A 27,578-nucleotide genomic window follows, 5' to 3' on the forward strand; every position below is an offset into this window, starting at 1 on the left:
ACACAGACACAATGTAATATTTATGACATATGTAATTTTTCTAGGAACAATCAAAGTAAATATTTGTCAGAATGACTTCTGTGACATGCTTACAAACAACACAGTTAGAATGACCAGTCTGTGTGTGTGTGTGTGTGTTTTAGTTTATATGTGTATGTCCATGACCTTGGCCCCTTCTTCCTCTGTTTTACCTCCTTACTCTTGCTCTACAGCCAAGAGGAGGAGTGAGGCTGTGTGTAGATTGTCACATTGTTTTGTGCTCTGTATGTATGTTTGTTAACTGAAGGTCCAGGTAAAAGGTCCAGTGCTCCTTCAACCTCTAACAAACACTAATGATGCACCAAAAAAAAAACACACAACACATGCTTTTACTGTTAAAATCCATACTTATGACCAGGATACAGTCTGGTTTCAGTTTCTCTCTCTCTCAGTGAGACATATCTGAGTCACAGTCTGTTCATACTGATTCAGTCATGCCTCATAACAATTTTTTTTTAAATTATTATTTATTATTTTTACCCCAGTCCTGGAGGTTGGATCAAATGCAACAGCAAAACATCAGCTCTTTCATACTTCTGTAGTACTGGACATGGGTTCTTCTAACTTATAAATAGTTTATCCCCTGTCTTCAAACACTCTTCTCCTTTTCATATTATCCTATTAAACCATTATCTCAAGTCTATATTTCCTAACAAAATTTTGTTATTGTTGTAATTGTTGTAATTAATCAACTATTTTTCATCTACTCCAACATGAGGTGGTATCCAACAAAATGTATATTACTTCCTACTTATTGAAGATTTATCAGTCTCACATACAATGATTTCATGACAAAATGTGACAGGTCACCACTGAGACTTTAATTATATATACTTTAATCCAATAGAAGATCTCAAATATCATAGGACTACTGTGAAAAATAAAACATTATTGTTATTTAAATAAATGAATGTCAACTTATAAATTAACGATTGATTTTTTTTGTTTCTGTTTTTTTTCAGCATGTCGCTGCAGCAGATTTTGAAGAGCTCCACAAAGCCATACCAACAGCTCCCTCCAGTGGCCACGAAGGTCATTGCGCTCACAAAAATGGTGAAGGTCAACCAGTGGCCCGTCCTCTCTCCACAATAAAAAATATGGAGTTAGCAAATTTGGACAACAAAAACAGCTGTCTTGCCACAACAAAGCTTTATATCATACAACCCCTGTAGATGTAGCTCTTCATCTGGAGCAGCAAACCCAGACCGTCCTCCCACCTTTATCCACTGTCATGAGTATTAAGGAGATCACTGCCAAAACTGATCATCTGGCGAGCATTCAGGGATGTGTGACCTAAGTAAGTTTCTGGAGATTTTCCCACTGCCACCACACTTTTGAACATTTGAACCCTTGCATTCTAATTCACATACTTTGCAACATTGAACATATTAATTTTACTCCTTTTGACACAAAAGTCTCTTCCATACACTGACAAAGAGAATCCTAATTTACACTGGCTTCTAAATGAACAGTAGCCTACATTGCACAGAAGTCAATGAAAGATTGAAATACTATTTCCAATATATCAATTGCAAGTTATATATGTGCTACAGGCAAGCCTACATACACACCTACAAGATTTTAAAAAGTCTTTCTATTTCAAAATACACAAACTTAACCCCATCATCCTTTTATTGCTTACCATTAATATACCACGGAGACGCCTGTTATAGAAATGCCAGAAATGTAAATGTACTGTTGCCAAATCAATGTGAAGTCATGAGTTTTTTTTTTTTATGTAATTTTTTTTTAAGTCCCATCCACTATACTGTCACCCTGATGCTGCCATTCAGCAGCATCAGGGTGACAGGGGCCCAGCTATGCCCCTAAGAACTGCCTGCATCAAAGAGGTAGAGACTAAGTTTTACTCAGTACCAAAAATGCATGTTTTTATAGACGGTCAAGTGAAATACACAGTCAGTTCTCTAGGCATTGTGTGTCTCAATCACACTTTGTTCAGAACTGCTTATGTGGCCTGTTTTATTATTGCAGGGTGAAGCACAGATGAAAATCTAACTTTGGAGGGAGGCCAACCTGACCTCTATTGCTACAGGCATGCTGGTGAGGCTTACCCACATGAGGGTGAAAAAAGTCTTTATTCTTTATTTTTCTTCTTTGTCTTCTATTCTTTTATTATATATATATATATATATATATATATATAATATATATATATATAATAAAAACACATAATAAGTGAATAGAAACGTGTGTAAATGCAAAAAGTAAAAGGTAATGTACGATGTGTAGATCCATAGTATGGATATAAGTACAAAATGAAGATGTAAAAAGTAGATAAATAGTAATTTAAGAGTAAATTAATCTTAATATGCAAATGTAAATTAAGTGAAAGTGTAATATTTATGTAATGTAGTTAAACAGTAGAGTACTGGTGAAGATGTGCACAAAGGGGAGGAATTGTGTAACTTGATGACATTGGAAGGAAGGAGGACCTGAGCCTTGGCCTCATAATATATTTACATTCTATATGTTGTGCCTGTACAAACAGAGATTGATGAGGGGCATCAGCATCCTCTCTTCAGAGGATATACCGATCCTCGGTGGCACAGACACGGAGCATGTTGTCCCAAGAGATGTGTTCCCAGAGCCACAGCTAACCGTCCACAAGAGGATTTATTTGAGATGTGAAGACGGCATTATACAAATAGTAGAATCCATGCTACAAGTCCTGTCTTTTATTGTATTGTGCATTGTATGCTATTAAAAAAATAATTTTGTCACCATCTACAGGTACTTGAGTGTGTGATCTGTAGCCTCTTGTCTGTTTATACTGATACAGTTGAGGTAATTTGGCCACAACCTTTTCACAGCATTCATAGAACTTCATGTTAGTGTTCTTTAAAAAAAAAACTTATTTTCATAAAATGTCCTCACAGTGCTAATGTCATAAAAACATGTGCACACATTCTCTACAAATTAACTGGACCTTCAAAAGGAGCCATTTGAGGGAGATACATTTTCAAAATAAAGGAACCCACAGTGTGACAACTACATTCAGTTTGTAGTAAATTGATGTCAGTGGGTTGCAAAGCAATGCAATTCCTATGATCCAGCAAGGAGATGACATTTAACAGCAGGTGTTGATTTTCTCTTTATATATTTAGACTTATTCAAGTCCCTAAACTATGACTTATTTACAACAATATACAGTGGTTTGCAAATTTCATCTCTCTCACTTTCTGTCTCTTTGTTCTCCTTCAGTTACTCCTTCATGCAAAATCAACACTTTAATAGAGTTTGGCTTTTCTTTTATGTCTTTATGTTTTGATTAGTAGCTGCATTCAGCTGCAGTTCAGTCCTTTTCCTGGAGGAGCACTGCCAGAGCCCGACAACATGACCTCCAGCATGACCGGTGTGCATGTTTCTGACCAAACTGTCAGTAGAACCCTTAGCAACTAACATGCGTTCACATGTTGGGGTTAGATGTGTTAGTTGATAAAGTGAGAACCGTTAGAACTATAGATAGATATAGATAGATAGATTGATTGAATAAGAGATTTATAGATGGATGTATGGATGGATGATTGGATGGAAAGATTGATCGATTGATGGATTGCTTTATTGATTGATTGTTTGATAGACAGACAGACAGATTGATAAATACACGTATAGATAGATAGATAGATAGATAGAAAGAGTGAGTGAGTGAGTGAGTGAGTGAGTGAGTGAGTAGCTTTAGGGGGCTGTTAGATTTCAACTGGTGGCATTTCTTTCTCATACGGCTTCACATGTGTGACACATGTATCACAGGTGCTGTCACATGACATGATGCTGTTATCATCAGGGCAGTGAAAGTTACGTGTACTTTCTACTGTGTACTTACTTGAACTTTTTTGTTAAATATATTTTTGTATATTTTAAAATGTATGCTCAAAATGATCATGGTAGCAATGCACTGACAGCATATGTTAAAACGTTACGTTTTAGCACATTTTAAATAACATTTGAATGTAATGTAGTGCACTTATTCTATCTATCATAATAAGACTTTTAACTCACTTAAAAGGATATTACTTACTTACTAACAGCCATAGTTAATTCATGGATGTTTATAATGCTGAATCTGCACCATGTACCTTTTGTCTTTGCCAAAACTGTCTAGTCTTAAAGGTTAAATGGGTCAGTATTAAAGAAGATTTTATATTCTACATGTGTCACACACAGTCATGTAAATTATCTTACTGTCATGGGAACCTCCATACCACTGGTCATAACAATCCACAGTGGGATATACAGACTAGTAACACTGATTTCCAAAGGAAAGATTGACTTGAGCACATTGGGTCTCATGCATGAATTGTTCGTACGTGCAGATTTGATCTTAAAGCCTCTGGAAGCGTGGCTTTAAATGGTATAAATGTACATAGAATATCAAAGTTGAGTGACTCATTGAGCATCCACAAAGATCTGGGTTTAAATAAAACATTCTAAAACAGCTAATTTTGCTGTTTAGACCATTTCTCAGACTGTATGGGCGTGGCAGATCACATTTTGATTGAAGGGAGTCCCAACACGGAAGCCAAGCACTGCTGTGTGTGGAAAGCTGTTGAATGTGGATGTATTATAAGAGCAGGTCTTATAATATGGTCTTAAAATACATCCATGCTGTAGACGGGTGCAGCAGCTCAACATATTTTAGCGACTTTAAAAAGGATTACCTTAAAAAATCAACATGGTTTTAAGTGTACGCAATCTTTAGGTAGCAGTGAATATAGAGTTAGTGTACAATTCTCACAAAAATGAATAGACAGATAGATAGATGGGTTATGGATTGATTGATGGATGGAAAGATGGATTGCTTTATTGATTGCTTTATAGATAGATAGATACACAGACAGACAGACAGAGTGAGTGAGTGAGTGAGTGAGTGAGTGAGTGAGTGAGTGAGTGAGTGAGTGAGTGAGTGAGTTCTTAGCTTTAGGGGAGTGTTAGATGTCAGCTGGGGCATTCCGTCCTCACATGGATTCCCATCTGTGACACACGTACCACAGGTGTTGTCACATGACATGATGCTGTTGTCATCGGGGCAGCCAAATGGCTGCCAGTTGTCCGGGTAAAGAGCTGGTGTTTGCTCTGGAGCCAGTGGGGCAACTTGTGCAGATCGAAGCACCTTCTTATTTATCCAGGACCTCATCCTCTGTGGAGCTGGCTTTGTCGCTTTCTTAAGCTTTGAGGTTGTGTCTTTGAGTTCTTGTCTTAACTTGTGCTCAATCACAATCTTTTCATTCAGTAATTTGACAAAATAACTTGTTGTCTGAATCAGATGTTGGTGTGTTGTCCGCAGCCGCTCCTGTATATGTCTCCTCTCACTGCATTGACTCTGCTGGATCCTTACACTACAGTCAAGCTTTGTCTGTAGACAGTGAGCCTGATGTTGATAAGCTACCCTGGTATCTTTATCCACCAGGAAGTTCTCATCGTCTCCTATGTGGCGTCTTTTCAGGTTCAGGACTCTGACCCTTAGTTTCCCGGGCACTTCGATATCAGCCATGCACACAGCTATATCCTCCTTTATACGTAGCAGAGATGTTTTTAGCTCAGCCACCTCCTCCCTCAGCTTCATACGGTCTGGCTCACTGGCCTTTACTTTGTACCTGAGATTTGTGATCGTTTCATTCAGGTCCCTGTTTCTGAACTTCATTTTATTTAACTCTGCTGCTGTTTCTTTCAGTTTTTCTTGTGTCTTCATATTTTCCACCGTGAGTCTCTCGATGGAAGACTCCAGTTCTTCTTTTATCACCTCATAAAGAGCATTTCTATCCTTTGATGTAGTCCATTCAGACACAATGGTTGCCTTCTCGCTCTTTAAAGAAATGATCTCTTTTTGTCTGTATTTGATCACTTTGTTTTTTGCTGTGATAGTGTCCTTTAATTTGGACACTGTCTCATTCAGTTGGCACACCTTCTTGTTTAGCTCCTTTGTAGCCTTAACATGTTCTTTTATTTTGACATTCTGGATTTCGTACTTTGATTCGTTTTTATATTTATAATTTCGGAAGTCATCCTTCACTTTTTGAAGGTCCTCTTCTTTATCGAGCATTTCCTCTTTCAGGATCCTCAGTCCTTTTCTGTGCTCCTGTTTTGTCTCAAAGAGCGTTTGCTGAAGCTTTGACACATTCAACATCCCAGGCTCATATTTTTCTCTCAGTCTTCCTTCAAGGTCTTTCAGTGCTTCAGCTGCTTCCTGTTTTTGCAGCACCAGCCTCTCTTCAAAGTCTGCTTGCATCTGTAACTTTGCCTGTTCTGCCAGTTCTGCCTTTTCTGCCTGTTCTGCCAGTTCTGCCAAAGACTTTCTATCTGACTCTTGAGATTTAGTTAACTGCTGTTCAAGGTACATTTGAATTCTTCTAAATCGTTGTTCCTGATTGTCCTTGTCAGCTTTAAAAGCAGCCCTGTCCATGACAACTTTTTTATTTTCTGTGTGGCTGAGCGCTAATTGGGTTTTCAGCTCCTCATGAACATTTTTGGAAGCTTGCAGCTCTTCCTCAAGAGCCTTAATTTTAGCCTCAAGAGACTCTATTTTCTGGCTGTTGGAAATCTCTCTCTTTGTCCACTGCTCCTCGGCGATCCTAATTTCATCTTTGAATCTTTCATTCTGCCAAAGGAGGAATTTTTCTGGTTGTTTTTGTTTCTCCATTGTAGATGTGGAGCGAGTACACTGGTAGATCACACTTGCTGTGTCTGTTGATAACACTTGTGTCTGTCACAGTTGTCTTGTCTTGTCTATAGTATAATTCTAATGTGACAAACATTCCATCAGCGATAAAAGCCACAGGAAGTGATGACATCATACATGTGATGTCATGGAATCCTTTGAAGTTGAGCGGTTGCTGAAAAAATGGAAGAACAGACAGATAGACAGACAAAGAGAGAGAGAGAGAGAGACAGACAGACAGACAGACAGGTAGACTGCTCCAGCACCAGCTGGAGCATGCAGCAGCTGCAGCAGCTGCAGCAGCTGGAGCTCGCAGGCTCTCAGCTCTTACAGCTGGCTTGCACTCGCAGAAGGTGAAAGCTCCTGAAACTGGGAGCTGTAGAAGCTGTCACCTCCAGAAGCTTTCATTCAGCTATTAAATCTGATAGCATATTTTTATCTTGTACACCTCATGGTTTATTTGTGACCATGAAAAATCTCAAACCATCAATAACTGTCCACACTCAACTGGTTTTTGACTATGTGAAAGATTTTATCATGACTCACCTGTACACCAACAGTTTCAGTTCTGTAGCCATTACAGTTTTCGAGATATAAGTGATTTTATGTACTCCTCATTAAAATGTATAACACTTATTAGTGCCACGGGTGCTCAGCTCCGAGGCATCTATTAATCTTCTGTTTCGGGTTTATTATTCTTCCGCCAAATTTCGGCGCGTAACTCGTCCCGCAGCTTTGAGAAAACCCCGGTAATATATACATCAAAACGTGCGTCTTGATCCCGCAAGGGGTGCTATGACTTTTGGTGTTAAAATTCCAATTTTTCCCAAAGTTATTCCAAAAAACTGGGAATAAATAATGCATTAGAAATGCATTGGAATTTTCTTTAGAAACCCACCTTTTTTCTACAAAATTGCACCTTTTTTCTGAGTCACCCAGCTCTCTCATACCTGCACGTAGAAATGTGATTCAAACTATAAAACGGAGGAAAACTTCTGCTCTCTCAAAAAGATAGGAACTGTTTTTACATAACATGTAAACTTTTCTAACTGTGAGCACTCAAAGGAGGAGTGCAAATCACTTTTTCTTCAAAGTTAGAGTGACAGCGTCAGTTGGCTAGAGTGCGTGAAGCAGTAAAAAATAACCTTTATTTTTATTTTTAACTCGAGCTCGCGGCCAAACCGTAAAAAGGAGACACATAATTCTTTCTGAAAATGTAGACATAGTTGTTGGGATTCATAAAATGTAACTTTGACAGGCAGGGTCTGCACAAAATTTAAACGGGGGTGCCGAGTCCGGCAGCAATACCTGTCTCACTCTCATTGACACCTAATGTAATCGTCTTTTTTTTTCAAAAGAATCTCACTCTGTCTTCGCACTGAGCTTACGCACTCATTTTAAGGAATATCTGAATAAAATAGAGACTGTAGAAACTTCTGGCTTCAGTGTCTGGCACGGACTTTTCGGTTTATGAAAAGAAGTAACGGTTTTCTCATAATTTGCAGTTGTTTGAAGCCATGTAGAAGCCAAATTCTGGGCAGATTTTCACATTGCCATGGCAACAGCAGCTCCTGACCTGTGTGCGTGCGTGTGTGCGCCTAGCAACCAGATAACCAACTCTCCAAGCTCTGCTAGCTTTACATTAGCCGCATGTTAGGTCTTAAATTACATTTAGTTAGGTCTTAAATATGTAAGTCCATTTACTGCTTCCTTCGTAGCTTTTTGTTTTGTTTTGTTAAAAGAGTGAATGAAGTTGTGACGGTCTCCGCTGAGACAGAGGAGAGGAGAAGCTACTAGCCCTCTCTCGCTGTCACTTCTAGTCGCGTTGCTCTCCTCCCCAGTAATGTTAAATTTAGCACAGAAAAAAACATAATAGTGGTAATTTAAATGGCGGTTCATGGGATTTATTAACCCTCAGGGGTCCCTCTGTCCTTTTTTGGACATTTTCTTCACTTTTCTTTTTTGATTTGCTGATCATTTTGGCTGTGTTACAGCTCAAGGTATGGATTTCTGCAAGAAAGTGTCTTTTTTGACATATTTTTAAAATCTAATGTCAGTTACTGTTACAGGTCTATTATACACTGGTAACACATTTTGTACCCTCTGGGGTTCCTCGCGTCCAAAAAAGGACACACAAAGAAAATGCTATAAAATCATCATATATCAATATTTTTTTCTGCTTTTTTTTGCATACATCTCTTAAACCACTTCAGTTCTGCTCAAACCTACCAAATGTTTATTAGTTTTCGGGATTTTAACCCTTTAAATGCCAGTTTGTTGACATATTGCCTCTTGTTTTATTAAAAAAAATAACACAGAATATGAGATATTTCCCACATAATACATGATTGAGGGATGTGACATTGTTTTATATCAGAGTCTTTTATATCAAGACATTTCTCAAAACCAGAATATGATCAGGGTGACTTTTGAACACTGGAAATAAATCATGTACTCATCCCGGCAGTAGCCCCCGTGGCACTCAAAATTTCCCTGGAGTTTTCTAAAGCACTCATGTGAATGCTTCTCGTGCCATAAGCACTTCATTCAAAGTCATACAGTCTCTAGTACAGTATAACAGTAGTCTTATGTAATGATTTTAACGATGTGTATGACTCCGAATGAACTGTGAAAACTGTATTGCACCGAATAGACATCTGACGCTATCCTGATAAAAAAGACAGGCAAAGAAAAAAAAGGCACAGAGTGATATTTAATGATCTCAATGGTGTGTATTACTTCGAATGAACTGCTTGTGGAACGAGAAGCATTCAGATGAGTGCTGTAACGTTTTCAGTACAAACTGACATAACATTACAGACATGACTATTTCACTTTATATTCATCCTATTTGCAACTAGTACAAACAGGAAACACCATACTGAGGCTTTCCTGTTAAAAAGGACAGGTGAAGTGAGAAAAGGCACAGAGCATTATGATAATGTTAAGGTTGTGTTTGACTTCGAATGAACTGCCTTTGGCATGAGAAGCATTCAAATGAATGCTTTAACGAAGCAGTCAGAGTGCATTAATGTTTTCATTACAAACTGACATTGTTACAACCCGGCTCACTGGGGAAAGGGAAGCAACACAAAACCCAGTTGTTAATAGGTATGAGGTTGTTTATTGTAACATAAAATGTAAAAATAATGGTTTACATGGACAAGACAAACCAAGGAACGGGGCCGGTGGGTGCTGTTCAAAGCAGAAACAGAATATAACAAAAGGAGGACTCTCTAGGAGCTAACCAGTAATATTATTTAACTAACTCAAAGTAAAAGGAAAAACAAGGCTGGCTACCAAAGCTAACTAAAAACCAAAGACACAACAGGAACAGCACCCCTGCACCTAGTGTATATAACAAAAGTAATTTCTATAGGTGGAGGAATAAGCAGAATCAGTCTGTTAGTAAAATCTAAACCTGACCCCACTTCCAGGCTTCAAAGACTACCAGATTACCAGGAGTACAAAACACACAACACACAACAAGCTACCAATATCTAATATCTTTTTCACACAAGACAAAAACACTTCCAACAAAGAGGTGAGCTGCCACTAAAAGTCAGCCGCCCGGACTGACATGCTGGCAGGAGTTTTATAGCGCGTGGCTCCTGATTGGGCGGCTGTGATTGGCCAGCTGCAAACAGGCCGCACCAATCAGGAACCCAGGTGAGCTGAAGGCGGAGCTGCAAGGAGCCTGGAGACCGCACCAATCAGGACAGAGAGGGTGGAGCATCTGGGTGGACTGTGCAGGCAGCTTGGCAGACAGAGGAAAATTACACACAACAAAAGTGGACAGAGCTGCGGCCGTAACAGACATAATATTACAGATAAGTTTGTTTCACTTCATATTCATCATAATTTGCAACTAGTACAAACAGGAAACACCATACTGCGGCTTTCCTGTTAAAAGAGACAGGCGAAGTGAAAAAGGCACAGAGTGCCAGCTTGGTGTTTCCCGTTTGTACGAGTTGCAAACAGGACGAATATGAAGTGAAACAGACTTGTCCGTAATATTATGCCAGTTTGTACTGACATAATATTACTCATCTGACTGCCTCTCCTATCAACAGCAGTCCATTCGGTGTTATACACAGCATCAAGGTCATTACATATCACTCTTTTTTTACTTCTCCTGTCTTTTTTTTTTTTTATCAGGAAAGCCTCAGTTGGTGTTTCCCGTTCGAACTAGTTGCAAATAGGAAAAATATAAAGTGAAAAAGACTTGTCTGTAATATTATGTAATTCTGTTCTCAGAACGTCAAAGTGTTGATCTGAGCGTCTGTAGTGCCAACAGCAGTCCATTCGGTGTTATACACAGCATTAAGATCATTACATATCACTCTGTGCCTTTGTTCACTTCATCTGTCTTTTTTATCTGGACAGCCTCTGCCTAGGGAGCAGAATGCAAAAGCCAGGAATTTTTCAGTGAAGGAGTCTTGTAGGAGTTGTGTAGGATAGTAAATAGTCCTGCAGAACTTGTTTGTAAAAATGTTCTTCTGACGGTCAAAAATTAATTTTAGAATTCATCAATGTAATCTCCAGATACTCAGATATCTGGAGATTACATTGATGAATTCTAAAATTAACACAGATAAATGTTCACTTTCATCAAAAATATGATCTATTATATTATTATATATGATCTATCTATTATATAGATTAACAAAGATAAATGTCCACTTTCATCAAAAATATGAAACACTGATAACGGCAACGAAAGAGAGAACAAGGGCTAATGGAGATATGACTGACCCTTCATTATTCTTACCATCTTTCATGCTCAGAGAAGCAAAGCGGACTGCAAATCTGGTAAGTGTCACCTTGAAGAGAAGAAAATACCCATTTTATATTAAAAACCTGGTTATTCAACTTTATTAACTTTAAGATTTTCAAGACATTTTCTCTGCTTTTTATTAACAGATAGAAAACAGATATGTTACTTCAGGTAACACCACTATATCCCAAACTGTCATCTCTTCCAGTGAAAAACCAGAGGTCAAGAGAACCAGAGATCCACCACTGAACATTGATGTTGCTCAACACGGTGATTGAGCTGTAATATATCATGAAATGGGATCCATGAGTAAATAAATCCATGTATGCAAACAGAAAGATTTTAACATGTATAATATGTTACATGTAATAGTTATAATATGTAATATGTAAGTTATATGAGTGGGACAGATGTGTGGGGATCACTAAAATCATCCCCGTCACTTTGAACAGTCATGTTTTCAGTACATGTGGTCCACCATGACTGTCCATACTGTAGTAACTTGCTTCGGCTGTGGCTCAGGAGGTAGAGCGGGCGGTTACTAATCAGAAGGTTGCTGGTTCGATCCCCGGCTCCTCCAGTCCACATGTCAAATGGTCCTTGAGTGTGTGTAATGGAGATGCACTGTATGAATGTGTCTCTGAATGGATGGATGTGAGTAGTAGTGTAGTTTCACAACTTTGAGAGATTGTGAAAACTAGAAAACAAAATGCAGTCCATTTACTTTACATGTGTACAATATCTAAAAATGTGAAATGAGTGTGAGGGCAGAAAACCAGATTAAATGTTACAAAAGTTAGCATTTTCTAACCATAAAAAATCTGGTTTGCTGACAGCAACCTAAAGGTATTTGAGAGGGTATTATGTTTCAGGTTGTCCGTCTGTCACATTCGTGAACGAGATACCTCAGTCTTGAGGGAGTTTCTTCAAATTTGACACAAATGTCCACTTAGACTCAAGGATGAACATATCACATTTTGGTGGGAAAAGGTCAAAGTTCAAGGTCACGGTTTCTGTTGTAATCTCGGTGATGTTCTTATCTGGAACGCCCAGAGGGAATTCCGTTACATCTGGCACAAACATTCACTTGAATAAACTGATTAGAATTTGGTGGTCAAACTGTGACCTCACAAAACACTGTCCAAAACTCATGAATACTAACACTATACTGACACAATTAAGCTCAAAAGCCTATAAGGATAAAGGTCAAAGGTCATAATGTTCTGAACTGGCAATTATTATTCAATGCTGTCACTCATGAAGGGGAGCTTGTTGTCCACCATATTTCCTGCAATTTGGCTGGTTGGCAGAGGCGGTAATTCTTTATATAATATAATCTAATAGTGCCCCCAAATTCTTACATTTCTTCCAAACTCACTGTTGATGATTTAAAATTCACCTGTGGACTGTTCTAACAAAAAACTTTACATTTAAACTTTGTTTAAAGGAAAATTCTGATATGTTTTTGATTTAAAAAAAAAAAAAAAATTTTGATAAATATTTGTTCTGTCAAGAAATCCCATATGCAGACCCAGCCAAACAATGAACTGATTCCACTAATAAGTATTGTGTGTACATCAAAACCTGATCTCTTATTCCACTTGAGCTATAAAGCTCCATTGCTGTCCAATAATTATTGAAAATACATCAGTGAACCACACTGTTAGACCTGTTCCACATTGTACTGTTTTGACTCAATCATACACAAAGTCTTGCTGCCCCAAATACTCACAAGAGCAGCAAAAGTGGATTAATCTGCTGCTGAATATAGTCCCCAACAAATGTACTATTTACTCTAGTTTGAGGAACATTTCCCAAAACCGGCCAATGTTAACCTGTTGTGGAAAAATACTGAACCCTTTTTTAAACTCAAAAATGTTTTACAATAGGAACAGCTTGGAGTTATTATACAGTGCATCTGGAAAGTATTCACACCCCTTCACTTTCCCCACATTTTGTTATGTTACAGCCTTATTCCAAAATGGATTAAATTCCTTTTTTTCCTCATCAATCTACACACAATACCCCATAATGACAAAGCAAAAAAGGTTTTTTAGAAATTCTTGCAAATTTATTAAAAAATAAAAAACTGAAATATCGCATGTACATAAGTATTCACACCTTTTGCTATTACACTCAAAAGTGAGCTTAGGTGCATCCTGTTTCCACTGATCATCCTTGAGATGTTTCTACAACTTGATTGTAGTCCACCTGGAGTAAATTCAATTGATTGGACATGATTTGGGAAGGCACACACCTGTCTATATAAGGTCCCACTGTTGACAGTGCATGTCAGAGCAGAAACCAAGCCATGAAGTCATAGGAATTGTCTGTAGACCTCTGAGACAGGATTGTATCGAGGCATTGATCTGGGAAGGGTACAAAAAAATTTCTGCAGCTTTGAAGGTCCCGAAGAACACAGTGGTCTCCATCATTCGTAAATGGAAGAAGTTTGGAACCACCTGGACTCTTCCTAGAGCTGGCCGCCCAGCCAAACTGAGCAATCAGGGGAGAAGGGCCTCGGTCAGGGAGGTGACAAAGAACCCAATGGTCACTCTGACAGAGCTCCAGCGTTCCTCTGTGGAGATGGGAGAACCTTCCAGAAGGACAACCATCTCTGCAGCACTCCACCAATCAAGCCTTTATGGTAGAGTGGCCAGACAGAAGCCTCTACTCAGTAAAAGGCACATGACAGCCTGCTTGGAGTTTGCCAGAAGGCACCTAAAGGACTCTCAGACCATGAGAAACAACATTCTGTGGTCTGATGAAACCAAGATTGAACTCTTTGGCCTGAATGCCAAGCGTCACATCTGGAGGAAACCAGGCACCTCTCATTACCTGGCTAATACCATCTCTACGGTGAAGCATGGTGGTGGCAGCATCATGCTGTTGGGATGTTTTTCAGCGGCAGGAACTGGGAGACTAGTCAAGATCGAGGGAAAGACAAACGGAGCAAAGTACAGAGAGATCCTTGATGAAAACCTGCTCCAGAGCGCTCAGGACCTCAGACTGGGGCGAAGGTTTATTTTCCAACAGGACAATGACCCTAAGCACAAAGCCAAGACAACGAAAGAGTGGCTTCAGGACAAGTCCGTGAATGTCCTTGAGTGGCCCGGCCAGAGCCCAGACTTGAACCCGACTGAACATCTCTGGAAAGACCTGAAAATAGCTGTGCAGCGACACTCCCCATCTAACCTGACAGAGCTTGAGAGGATCTGCAGAAAAGAATGGGAGAAATACCCCAAATACAGGTGTGCCAAGCTTGTAGCTTCATACCCAAGAAGACTTGAGGCTGTAATTGCTGCCAAGGGTGCCTCAACAAAGTACTGAGCAAAGGGTGTGAATACTTATGTACGTGCGATATTTCAGTTTTTTATTTTTAATAAATTTGCAAGAATTTCTAAAAAAAAACCTTTTTTGCTTTGTCATTATGGGGTATTGTGTGTAGATTGATGAAGGACAAAAAAGGATTTTAATCCATTTTGGAATAAGGCTGTAACATAACAAATTGTGGGGAAAGTGAAAGGGTGTGAATACTTTCCGGCTGCACTGTATATAGTAAATTATTGAGAGACAGATTACCAAATGAAGTCTTTCCATGGATTTAGTTGACAAAAAGAGTTAAGCAACTAAATCAATTCTATTTAAGTTCAGCCTTGAGTCTTGGTTTAAAGCTCTCAGAAGGAAACATCTTGTTATAAATTTGGGTCTCATAATGGATTTCTTTTCTTTTTCATCCATGGATCATGTGATCTGCATTTTATGACATCACACTTATTTTGCAATGCTGCGTCATTCCCTCTCTCTCTGCCTGACTTTCCTGACTCTCTCTCACTGCACCTATCAAAAATAAAGGCAAAAAATGCCGAAAAATAACTTTAAAAACTTTTGTGCATACAACCTTTCCAATAGATTTACATTTCTTTTGTTGGAGGTCTTCAGTTCCCCTAGGCTGTGAGACAATCCGTCAACAGTTATGGACAAAAAACTCTGTACTGCCAGCATATTTTCATCACCATTCTTTCTGATGACAAGACAGGAAGTCAGAACCACATTTCCTTCTACACAGGGCCAACTGAGTAATGATAACATTAGAATATTAGCAGCTGTGAGTATATGCTCTCCAGTGTTAATCTTTGAGCATGTTGAAAATACATGTCCTTTGTGCTAATAAAAATACTATAAAGATAAGCAAAAGAAAAACCCCAAAACATTAAGACCAGTGTAAGTGATACAAAATAATTTCTAAATATTCATGACAAATAAGTAATGAAGACTATATTTAGGACGAGGCAGAAATTAGAGGGTTATGAGAGTATTCGGTCAAGAACCAGAATGAGGCATGACTCTGAGTCTTTCAGGGTTGGTGTTTTGGAGGTATTGGTCTTGAGTCTGTGGCACCAGTCCAGCAGGAGGTCATCCTGTCCCCTCTCCTCTGTCTTCTAATCTCTCCTGTTTTGTGCTGCGGTCACCTCTTCAGCAGTCCTCCTTGTAACCTCCTCATCAGGCCGCAAGGACTGATGGAACTGGGTGGATACGACTCAGAGGAGACACAAAGTTTTCCGAGGGTGTCTTTCTGGGTACGGCTATGTTGCATAGTGATCAAAACTTCCTAGGTACTCCAGAGCAGCTCGGTAGCACAGTTGGTACTGGTCCTAGTGTAAAACAAAACAATATTTTGGTCAGTTTGTAAGTGGAAAGTAGGAATTAAAGCAGTAATAGATATAGTCATGAGAGTATTTCAGGTAGGACTTCGGTAAGATGTATGTTTGCTCTTGTCTGCTAATTATAAAAATGTTGCAAACTGCTATAACCTCAAAAATGTACAAGTGGAATGTAACTGGGGGCAGTGGAAAGACGCAGTGAACAAAACACTAACGTATTATTATGTTTTAAATTGATATGGTGAAATTGTAACAACATATTTGCCGATTTATATGGAGCAACATTTTTCATTTAATGGGAGAAACACTGCATCAACACACAGCAGAAACATTACTGACACATTTAACATCCATTCTTACATTTTCTTGATATGCTTTGCTGCTGTGTTTTCTGAAGTTTGTTCATCTGGGTTTCTTCGTATTTTTAAACAAACATTGACCTCAACATGACTTCGACATGCTGGAATCTTTCAACTGTGCTATATTCTCTTTTTATTGACATAACATGTTGTTATGTTTTCTTTTATGTCACATTCACTTTTCTTTTTATTACTGATTCACTCCAGCAGCAGGGTATCATACCTCTGTTTGCACCATGGCTGGTCTCTGAGTACGGAGCATCTTGACAGTCTGGAAGAGGTCGACCACTCCCTCATACCTCATCCTCTCCAGGATGATACTCAAGGTGATGAACACACCGGTCCGCCCAACACCAGCACTAATTGACACAGATTATTAGAACCCCATTGCAAATCACCATGCACATACATCTGAAAGATAAGTCAACATGACAGCCTGTATCACATGGCTAGTGAACTGAAACTGCCTGATGGTCCTCAATGTGTTGACTTTTATAAAAGTCAGAATAAAATCAGAACTTCAGAGAATCTCCAATAGATCCTGACAGCAGGAGGACAATAAGTATGGACAATAAGTATATTGTCCATTCTGTCAAACACTGTCACTTTTATGCCAGCGACAGTCAGAGGCATTATGTTTTCAGGTTGTCCATCCATCTGTCTGTATGGTTGTATGTAAGTCCATCCCATCCTTGTGAATGCAATATCTCTCTGGATATCCTCCCTCTTTGGCTTGAGGGAACTTCTTAAAATTTGGCACAAACATTCATTTGGACTCAAGGATGACCTGATTAGATTTTGGTGGGAAAAGGTCAAAGTCATTGTGACCTAACAAAACATGTTTTTGGCCATAACTCATGAATTCATACACTTATTATGACATAATTTAATTAAAATGTCTTTAAGGATAAAATGAAGTGATGACCTTTAATATCCAAACAGTCAAAGGTCAACTTCACTGGGACATCATAATGTTCTGCAAAAGCACTTCTTTTTTTCAATACTGTAACTCAGGAAGGGGACAATGTGACCAAATTTTGTGCAGCTTGGCTGGTTGGCGGTCCTTCTAGTTTAAATTGAATTGCAGTAATAAACAGTAATAAAAACAGTAATAACATAAAAATTGATATATTAGTCAATTGATCAAATGAATTGCCTTGTTACCGTTAACATTACCATTAGCGTTACACACAACCCAGGTCAAGACTGAGAAAGTTGTCTGTGCACAGATTACCTAAATTGCTGTGCTGCTGGTGTTTCTGTTGTTTATATGCTATTCAGATCTGATAGTTTCTTTAGCAGTTACCAATGAGTTCTCTCTCTCCCTCCCTCTCTCCTGCTCTATCTGCTCGGTGTGTCTAATGTGCCTTAGTAAAAATTATACTTCATATACACACACACACACACACACTTACCTGCAGTGCACAGTGATTGGTCCATCTTGTCCAAATTGCTCTTTAGTTTTATGGACTTGGCCGATGAAGTCAATGAATCCCTCCCCAGTTTTTGGCACTCCTTGCTCTGGCCAGTCAGTGAACTGAAACTGCCTGATGGTCCTCGACTGACCATCCTGACAAACACACAGGAAAATGAGGACAGAGACTGTAAGTAATTCTGCAGCCCACTTCTGTTAGATGAAGTAGAGACCAGTGTTGGGGGTGATGCATTATTACAGACTAAGGTATTCCTGTATTCCTGTAATTCTAGGCATTAGATCACAAACCTAGAACAGAGAGATATATAGGCCTACATATTGCTGAGGTGAGCCTACCCTGGCATCTGTGACTTTGAACTCTCTCAGGATGTACTGGGGCATGTTGTACTCAGCCATGGGGTCCACAACGAAGTACTGGTAGCGTGCAGAGCGCTCAGCGGGCCAGTACTGATGGCACTTTTCCTAAAGAACGGACAGAAAGTATGTATCAAAACATGTAGTGCATTTGAACAAGACATCTGACTTTTGACCAAAGAAAAACCACCATAATTAAATAGACTGTAAAAATCAAAAAATAGGCAGCAAATTAATGTTGCTCCGACCCCACTTAGTGTGTGTGTGCTAATTCATCCTAAAATGTTACACATTTACACAGACTTTGCTTTTTGCTTTTTTTTTTGTCAGAGGTGTAAAACCACTATTCTTTTATCTTTTTGATATGATTTAAGGCTTTAATTTTAGTCCGTTTGTTTTACACTTGAGAAAATTATGTTATATGATAACATATTACCATAATAACAATAACAATATTAATAATAATAATGATAATAATAATAATACTGTGATGTCTTACCCGTCCTATCTCACGGAGTTTGGTGAGCATGACTACAATGGTAGAGTTGTGTTCCCACAACATTCTCCAGAAGTCCTCTGTGGTCTCGGCTAACGGGCCCTGGGTGGCCATGTATGCTTTCTGCTGCCTGCAAATCGGAACAGACATGTGTTAACTCCTCAGTTGGTTTCCATTTCAGCTTTCTTCCTGTTCAGCCCTAGCAATGGTTCCAGTGCAACATTTCATTTATACTTGTAGCGGACACTGGTGGATGCCAGTGACCGGACACCAGATTTATGGTGAGGACACTGGGGTGCTCTGGAGGATATGGGGAGCCTCCCATGTCCACTTTCCCATCATCAAACTATCACTTGGATAGAAAACAGGGGCGAAATGAGTTCCCCTCACCAATAGACTAGCTTTTAAAGATACCATCGGAATTTATGGCTAGCTCATGGAACTCATCCTGAACCAACACTCCCGCAACACATGGGAGACAAACACAACTCTCCCCCACAGACTGACACTGAATTCATGTTGCATCCCTGACACTCATCTGGGACTGATAGGTGGGTGCCACCTCTTATCAAATAACATGAAAAGGAACATTTAGCCCATCAAGGTGCTAAACCACCAGGATTCACACTCTTGACTCATTTCTCTCTCACAAGAGAAAACAACACTCTCACCTTTAACACCATTTCTCACCCAAAGGGGGGTCTCATGAGGAACCACAGACCCCCGCCATAAAACCATCCTACATTCCAAGCCGGACTGATGAACTATTCCAAATTTATAAAGCATGATTGAAATGTCATTGAACCGAATGTCCTATCACCAGGCAATTCATGCAGTATTACTCTGGAAAGATTTCCATAAAGTATGATCCAAAGTTCATTTCTTTAGCCCAAAGGGAGGCTGATTCTAAGGTAAATATCCACCACGTTACAATACTGATCCTAAGGACCACTCTGGATCCCTTATCCTCTAGGGAATTAACGGATAGATAACTTAATACATCACTTTGACATTACTGTTTCATATTGTAACTTAGCTATATATTTGTGTGGTTACAAATTGTTATCCTTTCGTTAATCCATATATTCTATGTGTACTATTAACCATGATGATGTTATTAGTTTATCTTGTATATTCCAAACTTTAGTTAGGTAGTTGATATAGGCCGTCGTCAAAATGAATGGGCCATGGTGGGAGTAGAATACGCAACAATTGCGCGTAAAACCAAATTAAACAAATTAACTTAAGGTTTTATTTCTCTCTTTCTTTATTGAAACAAAGAAAGAGAAGGAAGACCAACGGGGTGGTGACAATTGTCAAGCCCCCCCCCACCCCCCACCCCCCCAGCTACACACACCCCGAGGATAAAACAGCAGGATCCTCCAGGGCAAATCCCTTCTTCTTACAATCTTAATTCTTACTGTTACGCATATGTCTCGTCTTGCGCACTAGCTCACGTTTGTTTCTAGCCTAAACTTTACTTGTTACTTTGGTACCAACTTCGTGTTCTTTGTCCTAAATTTTCTTATACTTTTGTGCGCGATTTTTGTTTTACTAGTTCAGCAAGCCAAGCCTTCCAAATTGAGTATAAGTAATTTCGTCGTTTCCTTTTTTCGACAAATCCAACTTTTGTCTAGAAGATTTTGAAGGTTTTGCATCGTTTGGCCAACACCAACTGCTTCCAACTTATCTGGCAAATTAAATTAGATACTAGCGTTTATTCCGCTGTCAACCTCCGGCTACACGTCACACCAGGACCTGCTGACCAGATCTCGAGAGTGCCTACGGAAGAAAGTCTGCTGGCAGACTGCACCGGCGCTGATCCACCGAGACATCGGCAGAGCCCGTCACCCCTGGCAACGGCCGTCATCTCTGAGAGAAACCCACTTGGAGCGTGGCGTCCCCGTCGCCTAGCAACCAAACTCCGGGGCTCCAGCCAGGATCTCAACAGCGCGCCGCAACTCAAAGTAGGAAACTCCATCCTTTGCCCCGAAGTGGGTTGATGTCGGAATAATACTAATCCCGATTTAATAATTTCCCACCGTTACGAATAAAAGCTATACACATATCTAAATCCATTCTCTTTCACCATCGCCCAAATTACTGCTAGTTCAGCTGGTAGATATAGTTATTGTTAGTTATAGATTCATGTCATTATCCTTGTTCATTTTACTGTGTTTAGTTAGTCAATAAATATTATCAACGTAACACAGTCGTTGCCCTGTGTTTCTTTGAAGTGAAGATCGGAGATCCCTGTAATTGAGAAATCACAATTTCGGATGAGAGATTGATCAGAATAATCTGTATTTTAATCAAATTGTCCTCCCTGAGGACTGGTGCCCCATTCTTTTAACGAGAGCAAAATTTCAAATTGTGGTATTCACGCTACATACTGTAAAAAAAATATAGGTGATGGCAGATGAAAAATGATGCTGTGGTAAGTTATAACATCAAGTCATATATGTCATCATAAACAATCAAGGATCTTTAACATTCTGCTGTTTAGTTTGTTTTGCTTGGCTGCGATTAGATGACTTTTGTTTGTGAACATGCATGGCCAGATGAACCCATGGGTAAAAATTAGTGTATATGTGACATCTTATGTCATAATTGGTGATGATTTATTTAAATCCAAAACATGTGCCATTTAAACATAATATCAACCAAAGTAATAAAGGACTAGATTTTTAAACAACTCAATTTGTCTCAAAAAGCATAAAACTTTTCTGTTTGTGTGGCACCCTGGGCATTTCATGAGTTAAGATTGTTTCCAGAATTGTGTTTAGATTAGTTTATGTTATTAACCTGGCCCCCACCATTATTTTTGTGATTATTATTATTTTTTAATGCTTGTGTAAATATGAGAAGGGTGAGAAGAGAAGTTGACATAGTTATAATACTTCTCACCAATAGGTGGCGGTAGCGGCCTTGTAATTTGAATGACTGACGCTGTAAAACCGTTGGTTAAGGAAGTCCGCTCAGTCACATCAGAGACTGTCACAGTTACAGCAGCGTATCTGAGAACTCACAGGCTGTCTTTTGTTTTCTGTTTGGTTGCAGCATTTCTGATTATAAAAATAAAATCCTCTTACACCTGGATCACCAGCGTCGGCATACAGTGTGTAACATTTGCCGCTGACTTCTTTTAAATCAAATTTGGGGCTAATTGCAATGTGATGCAATTTTTATTCCCCTATTACAAAACATTCCGATCTACAACATATAACATAGGACCTGTCTTGAGGTCAGCTGATGATGTACTTTACCATGGCAACAAGAGTGAACGCTGGCGCAACTTGCTGCCGCTGCTCGCCGGTAACCTAACTTTTTAACTTTTAATTTTTTTTTTCAACTTTTCAGAAGTTCTGACTTATTTTATAGTTTCTATAAACCTAATCGGACCTTGTAATTGCCTTCATTTGGAATATTTCTACGATCTACTGGCACTACGTCCGTGTGAGTCTTAACTAGCCGACCGTTAGCTCACCTGTTCTGTTCCGGCTTGAGCCTCACGTGACGTTTATCTGGTGAACACTGCCTGAGTTCTCGTCCACAATGTGGACGGTAGGACAAACATCTTGTCCGTATGTGTCTGGCTCTTTCTACTGCCCGTCCACCTGCCAGTGCTGGTGATGCTTCAGTGCTCGGCCGCTGACCTGCTCCGGCTGCGCTGTCGCCTGCCTGGACCTGCGCCTGGGGCACTCCACCTTCACCCGGACGTCGCCTTCCGGCCCCGCCGGAGATGCATTCGCCGAGGGTCCCGCCGGAATTTCCACTGTGACATCTCGGCAGCGGTGGGGTCCATCTGGTCCAGCTCTCGGCGCCCTCCGCGCTCCACCGGCCGGGTTGTCGACCGCGGTGTGTTGACCCGCCTGGCCTCGTCGGCTGGCACCACCGCCGGCTGCGACGGCACCTCACTCGGCTTCGCTCTGCTGGACATCCGCTCGCTGACGGGCGGGGGACATCTCGTCCAGGACATCATCGCAGACCGTGGGCTAGACTTTCTTTGTTTGGCCGAGACATGGCAACAGCCCAGCGACTTCTCCCGGCTGGTTGAATCCACTCCTAGTGGGTTTGTTTACGTCTGTCAACCCCGTGGCTCCGGTCGGGGAGGAGGTCTCGCGATAATTTACCGCGACAAGTGGAAAGTCTCGCCGGTGTCTGTGCCCGTCTCCAGCTCGTTTGAATCCACTGTCTGCGAGCTGTTTGGTCCCACTCCAACCATCATTGCTACTGTCTACTGTCACTTTTGTATTGTTTTTATTTTTATATTTCTTTTTTATTGTTGTTAATTAATTCTTAATATGTTTTTTAATCTCAATTTGTGTAACTGTGTACGGTGTCCTTGAGTGCCAAGAAAGGCGCCTTTAAATAAAATGTATTATTATTATTATTATTATTATTATTACTTTAGCAGTGCATATTCCCAAAAAGTATGAAATTACCCAAACTATCAAAAACCAACTGACACAAGATAAGCAGCTTGGGCATTGGGGCCACTTTCTTTGGCTGGTTTTGTATATGTAAATTGAAAATCAAAATAAAATCTTTTCTCTTGCTTGTTATCTTAAAAAATGCAAACATTTGATAATATACAAATAACCTATAATGTTCATTAAGAATTATTGGTACTAACAGTAACCCTGCGATACTAATACTAAAAAACTGAATTCATTCACCACATCATTTTAATAGCTTCAAGTTCATCCCACAACTCTTGAAGGAACATATCTAGCATCTCAGATGTTAAATGTTAAATTTTATCTACCCCCCCTTAAAGTAAATTTGGTGAGTCAGCTTTTGTGAACATATGCATTGATATTTGAATGGTTTTGCTTGAATACAGACCCTTTTTGGCAGCAGTTTCCATCCCAGCTGCTAAGCCAAACTCTGGGCAATCCACTGGAGTACATACAGGACACAATGACTAGGAAGCAGAAGGCTTGGGTAATTCTCTCAAACCTGTGTGCCTGAGTGCTACACATACTGAGCATTCTGTTACCTGGTCTATCATTTGTGTCTGCCATTGATGGCCGGAGGCGGTGTTGTTTTTGGTTATGTGTCCATCCCTGTCCAGCTCTCAGATTTACCACTGTGCAACAAGCACTGAAACTGTTATTTAAATACCATAAAACAACAGCCAAATATAAACTTAGGAACCAAAGCTGCTGTCTGTTGCTGGCTGTTCTGGCTCACCACTGCTGAATGAGTAGATGAAATTTGACCAGCAGCAGTGGATCCTGGATGAGTTTGTTTAAGGTCAGATGTTGGCAGTTAAGAAGTTAAGAAGTGCATCATTACTGACCTCTGTGCATTCAAGAACACACATAGTTTGGCTACTAATAAGCATCCAAAACCTTAGATAGTTTTAACAAGCCAATGTTACTATATAATTATCAAAAAATATCAGACTGATCAGACAAATCAAACTCAGAAGTGTGACTCATTTAAGTTTTGATAAATACAGAATTATAGAATATTCCTTTAGTCACATTAAAACCAAACAACACTTTGACATTTTAGTAGGTTCTTCTAAATGAATCATAACAGTGTGATATGACAAAATAATATGTGGTTTAAACAGTCTTCTCTAATGTAGAGGTAATGATATACTGCTGGCTATATATTTAGCCTACTGATAGCTTTCTGGCTTTCCATCTTTCACCACCATGGACAGACACTGAAGTGATTGACAACAGCTTGAGGTCACTGGACACCTTCACTAATCATCATAATCATGTCTATCCCCCTCATATTAATCTAGCCTAATCCACAATGTGCACTTTAAAGGCTGAGCTCAAGAGAATGCTGGAGCTCCCTGTATCGCACCCCACTCTTAATTACTGCAATAGGAATTAGAGAGGATTACAAGACACCCTTGACTCCTTCTTCGTCCTCCCCTTAGGTGGGGCTGACCAGGGGACTTTATTAGGTGCTGACAATGGAGAACAAGATACACCCACCCTGCAAGATATACCCACCCTACAAGTGCAAGTAAAAGGGGAGTCCTGACTCATTAGCCTCTGCTTTACTCTGCTAGTGCACTGAAAAATATTACCAATTAGTGTTTACATTTCTGAAAAAGATATGCTTCTCTGTGATTCACAGTTAGCTGACATAGAGCAATGTCAGTGCTGATGGTTGTATTAGCAAATCAGCCAGACTCCAAACTTTCGCTGTCACACAAGTGTGTTGATACATACAGGAGCACATGTATTAACATATAACAAGGTCTTCTTTTCATTTATTTCATTGTTTGTTTCATAAGACAATTAACCCTTGAATGATTTTTCTTTTTCTTGAAAAATCCAAAAATCCAACTGTTTGAACTGTATTCCTTCATCACCATGAAAAACATACACTGTGATGAACCCCTTTTTGGAAGCAATAAAAGTGACACACAGAGCTAAAGGTCTCGACGTTAACAGATGTTAGTTAAAACACTGAAATGATTTATGCGAACTCACCGGTATCCGTCAATGAAGCTGGCGTTTATGTAGTCAGAGCCCTCCACCCCTCTGATTGGTTGTAGGCAGACACGGGTAGACTCAAAAGGCATGATGTTCACCAGGCGGTTTTTGAATTTGTTACATGGCAGGTTGGCACTGATGAATCTTGAGGTATGTTCTTTAGAATTTGCAAGTTTCTGCAGACACAGAGAAGAGAAAACATGTCTCTGACTCTCCTCAGACCACCAATCCACAGCCAAGAGGTGACTGCACTGCAGCGTCACAAGCTTGTCCAGCTCTGCCAAGACTGGTTATAGTAGCACTTAAAAAGAGCAGAGTGTTGTGTGTGAACAAGGTTGTTAAAGGGCACTGGGAGCCACTTATTGAGGCGTGAAAATTGTGCGCTTTGAGCTAATCGTCTTTGTTCTCTGAGTTAAAAAAAGGTCTGATGTCCATTGAAACTCATTCTGTACACATTGATAAATTAAAAAAAAAACCCACTCACATTTACTGAGAGCTGACGTAGACAGGCTAGTGCCAATGCATATCAAACCGAGAATAATAAAACTTTAGAAAGCAACATTCCAACTGAGTGTGTTTTTTGGACAGGTCAAAGGTCAAGTGTCATTTTGACAATTTGCTGTAAGCTGAGGTTTAAAACCTAATTATGCTCTGTCTGGATTTACAGCCATCCTGCTTGCTTGAACAAGCAGCATATTTAGGTTGTGACATGCCCCCCCCCCCCCCCCCCCCCCCAAGACAGGACTCGTTAAATCACTGTGGATTCACTAAGAGCAGAGAAAGTAATCAGGGATGGTGGAGTAGTTCATCCCATTCTATGGCTCCTCCTCTGAAACAAAATTCATCTCTGTTATACAGGATGAAGAGGGAAATCTTCCCTCTTCCTAAACTTCCACTGCAGTTAAAGGGGCATACCAGCCATTTAGTATTTTATTGTAATTCCGTGAAGTCAGACTTCATGAAAAAACTGGTCAAAATGGTCAACATGGATGCAACAGAGGCCATGGTATTCCTGAGACTTTTGGTTCCTCACATCATTCTTATTATAAAGTCATACTCAATGACTTTAGGCCTCAGAGTCACCAACGTAACATAAATTGCATTTTATCATATTCAATATATATATATATATGAAGTAAGATGCTTTTTCCCTCCTAAACTCTATCAGTTTCTCCTTCTCCTTCTGAAGCTCAGAAGTTAAGCTCTTGAAGACAAAAATGCAGTTCAACTCAATAACACAATCACAAACGAAAAGGTAGCTACCTTAAACTCCAGTTCCATAGTTGTGACAGTGTCTCCAGGAGGGATCTGGGTGAGCTTCTGGATGTGGGTGTAAAGGTTGCGTGCGGGGACTTCTGTATTGCCACATGCTGCAGCTTCTAGCAGGACCTCATGGATGAATATATACTGATCCTCTGTCTGCACCATGTAGTTCCTCTGAGCTCGCATACATGTCACATGACCGTAAATGTCTACCGACTTATCGTGTTTCATCCTCTCCAGCATGGCTTCGATCACAATGAAACATCCTGTTCTGCCCACACCAGCACTGACAGAGCACAAAGAGAAAATATGATTGATACTTCATAATTGTGGGTTAAGTATAGTATTGTATGTTTCCTCTGTTACCTTTAAGAAGGTACCAAAGGAAAAAGGTTGTGACATGTTGTTGAGCATGTCTAAATGCAAATGAAAAGCTTGCTGTCATAGCCTCTTATTTGCCACTGCCTCCCTGATTTACCTCCAGGAATTGTGTCTTGTGCACATCTTGCTCACTTCACCAAATGTATCATACAAATGGGGATAAATCACAGGTGTTTGTTGATTAGCTAATTGACTGGGCTCAAAGCAAGTTACTACAGCTTCTGTATCTTTTTTAGGTATTTGAAAATGTATACAATTTTCAAAAAAAGTCTGATTGTTAATGGATGGCCAACTCAATTTACAATGGCCTTGGTTTGTAAGTGCTTGTGTGCTTGTGTAACATACTTTTATCTAAAGCTAAATGACATATTAAATCATTGAGTGCTCAAAATATCTGTCAAACAACATCAATAAGATTAAATATAGTACAGAAGTTTAGTCATACCTTCCTGCTTTGACAGTCTTTTTCATTTTGATGTTAATATTCCTCTAATATGTTGACCTACTGTGGTATGACGTTCCCATGAGCTGGGTTGTCACCAGAACCGATACTTTGGTACCAAGTCCATGCCACGTGGCAAAAAACTGTAACTGTTCTTTTTTGCAGTGTCAAAAGTTGTTTAATTTTATTGTTATATCTATTATATGTCCATATTTTTTATGT

At 39.7% G+C, this 27,578-nt stretch overlaps 1 protein-coding gene across 7 annotated transcripts in view; it reads right to left on the minus strand.

The window, feature by feature from the left end:
- Positions 1-15,755: 15,755 nt before the first annotated feature.
- Positions 15,756-27,578, minus strand: part of ptprfa (protein tyrosine phosphatase receptor type Fa) — a 327,453-nt gene continuing 315,630 nt past the window's right edge. For all 7 annotated transcript variants that reach the window (XM_056377834.1, XM_056377829.1, XM_056377831.1 and 4 more), the window contains 7 exons: positions 26,534-26,819; positions 25,268-25,446; positions 18,804-18,930; positions 18,287-18,412; positions 17,931-18,085; positions 16,739-16,874; positions 15,756-16,147 (listed from right to left, as the gene is read on the minus strand). In XM_056377834.1, coding sequence (XP_056233809.1) covers positions 16,079-16,147; positions 16,739-16,874; positions 17,931-18,085; positions 18,287-18,412; positions 18,804-18,930; positions 25,268-25,446; positions 26,534-26,819 — 1,078 coding nt within the window. In that variant the 3' untranslated portion in view covers positions 15,756-16,078. The remainder of the gene's footprint in view (positions 16,148-16,738; positions 16,875-17,930; positions 18,086-18,286; positions 18,413-18,803; positions 18,931-25,267; positions 25,447-26,533; positions 26,820-27,578) is intronic.

Source organism: Seriola aureovittata, chromosome 6 (assembly GCF_021018895.1).
Source record: "Seriola aureovittata isolate HTS-2021-v1 ecotype China chromosome 6, ASM2101889v1, whole genome shotgun sequence".
Classification (NCBI taxonomy): Eukaryota; Metazoa; Chordata; class Actinopteri; order Carangiformes; family Carangidae; genus Seriola; species Seriola aureovittata.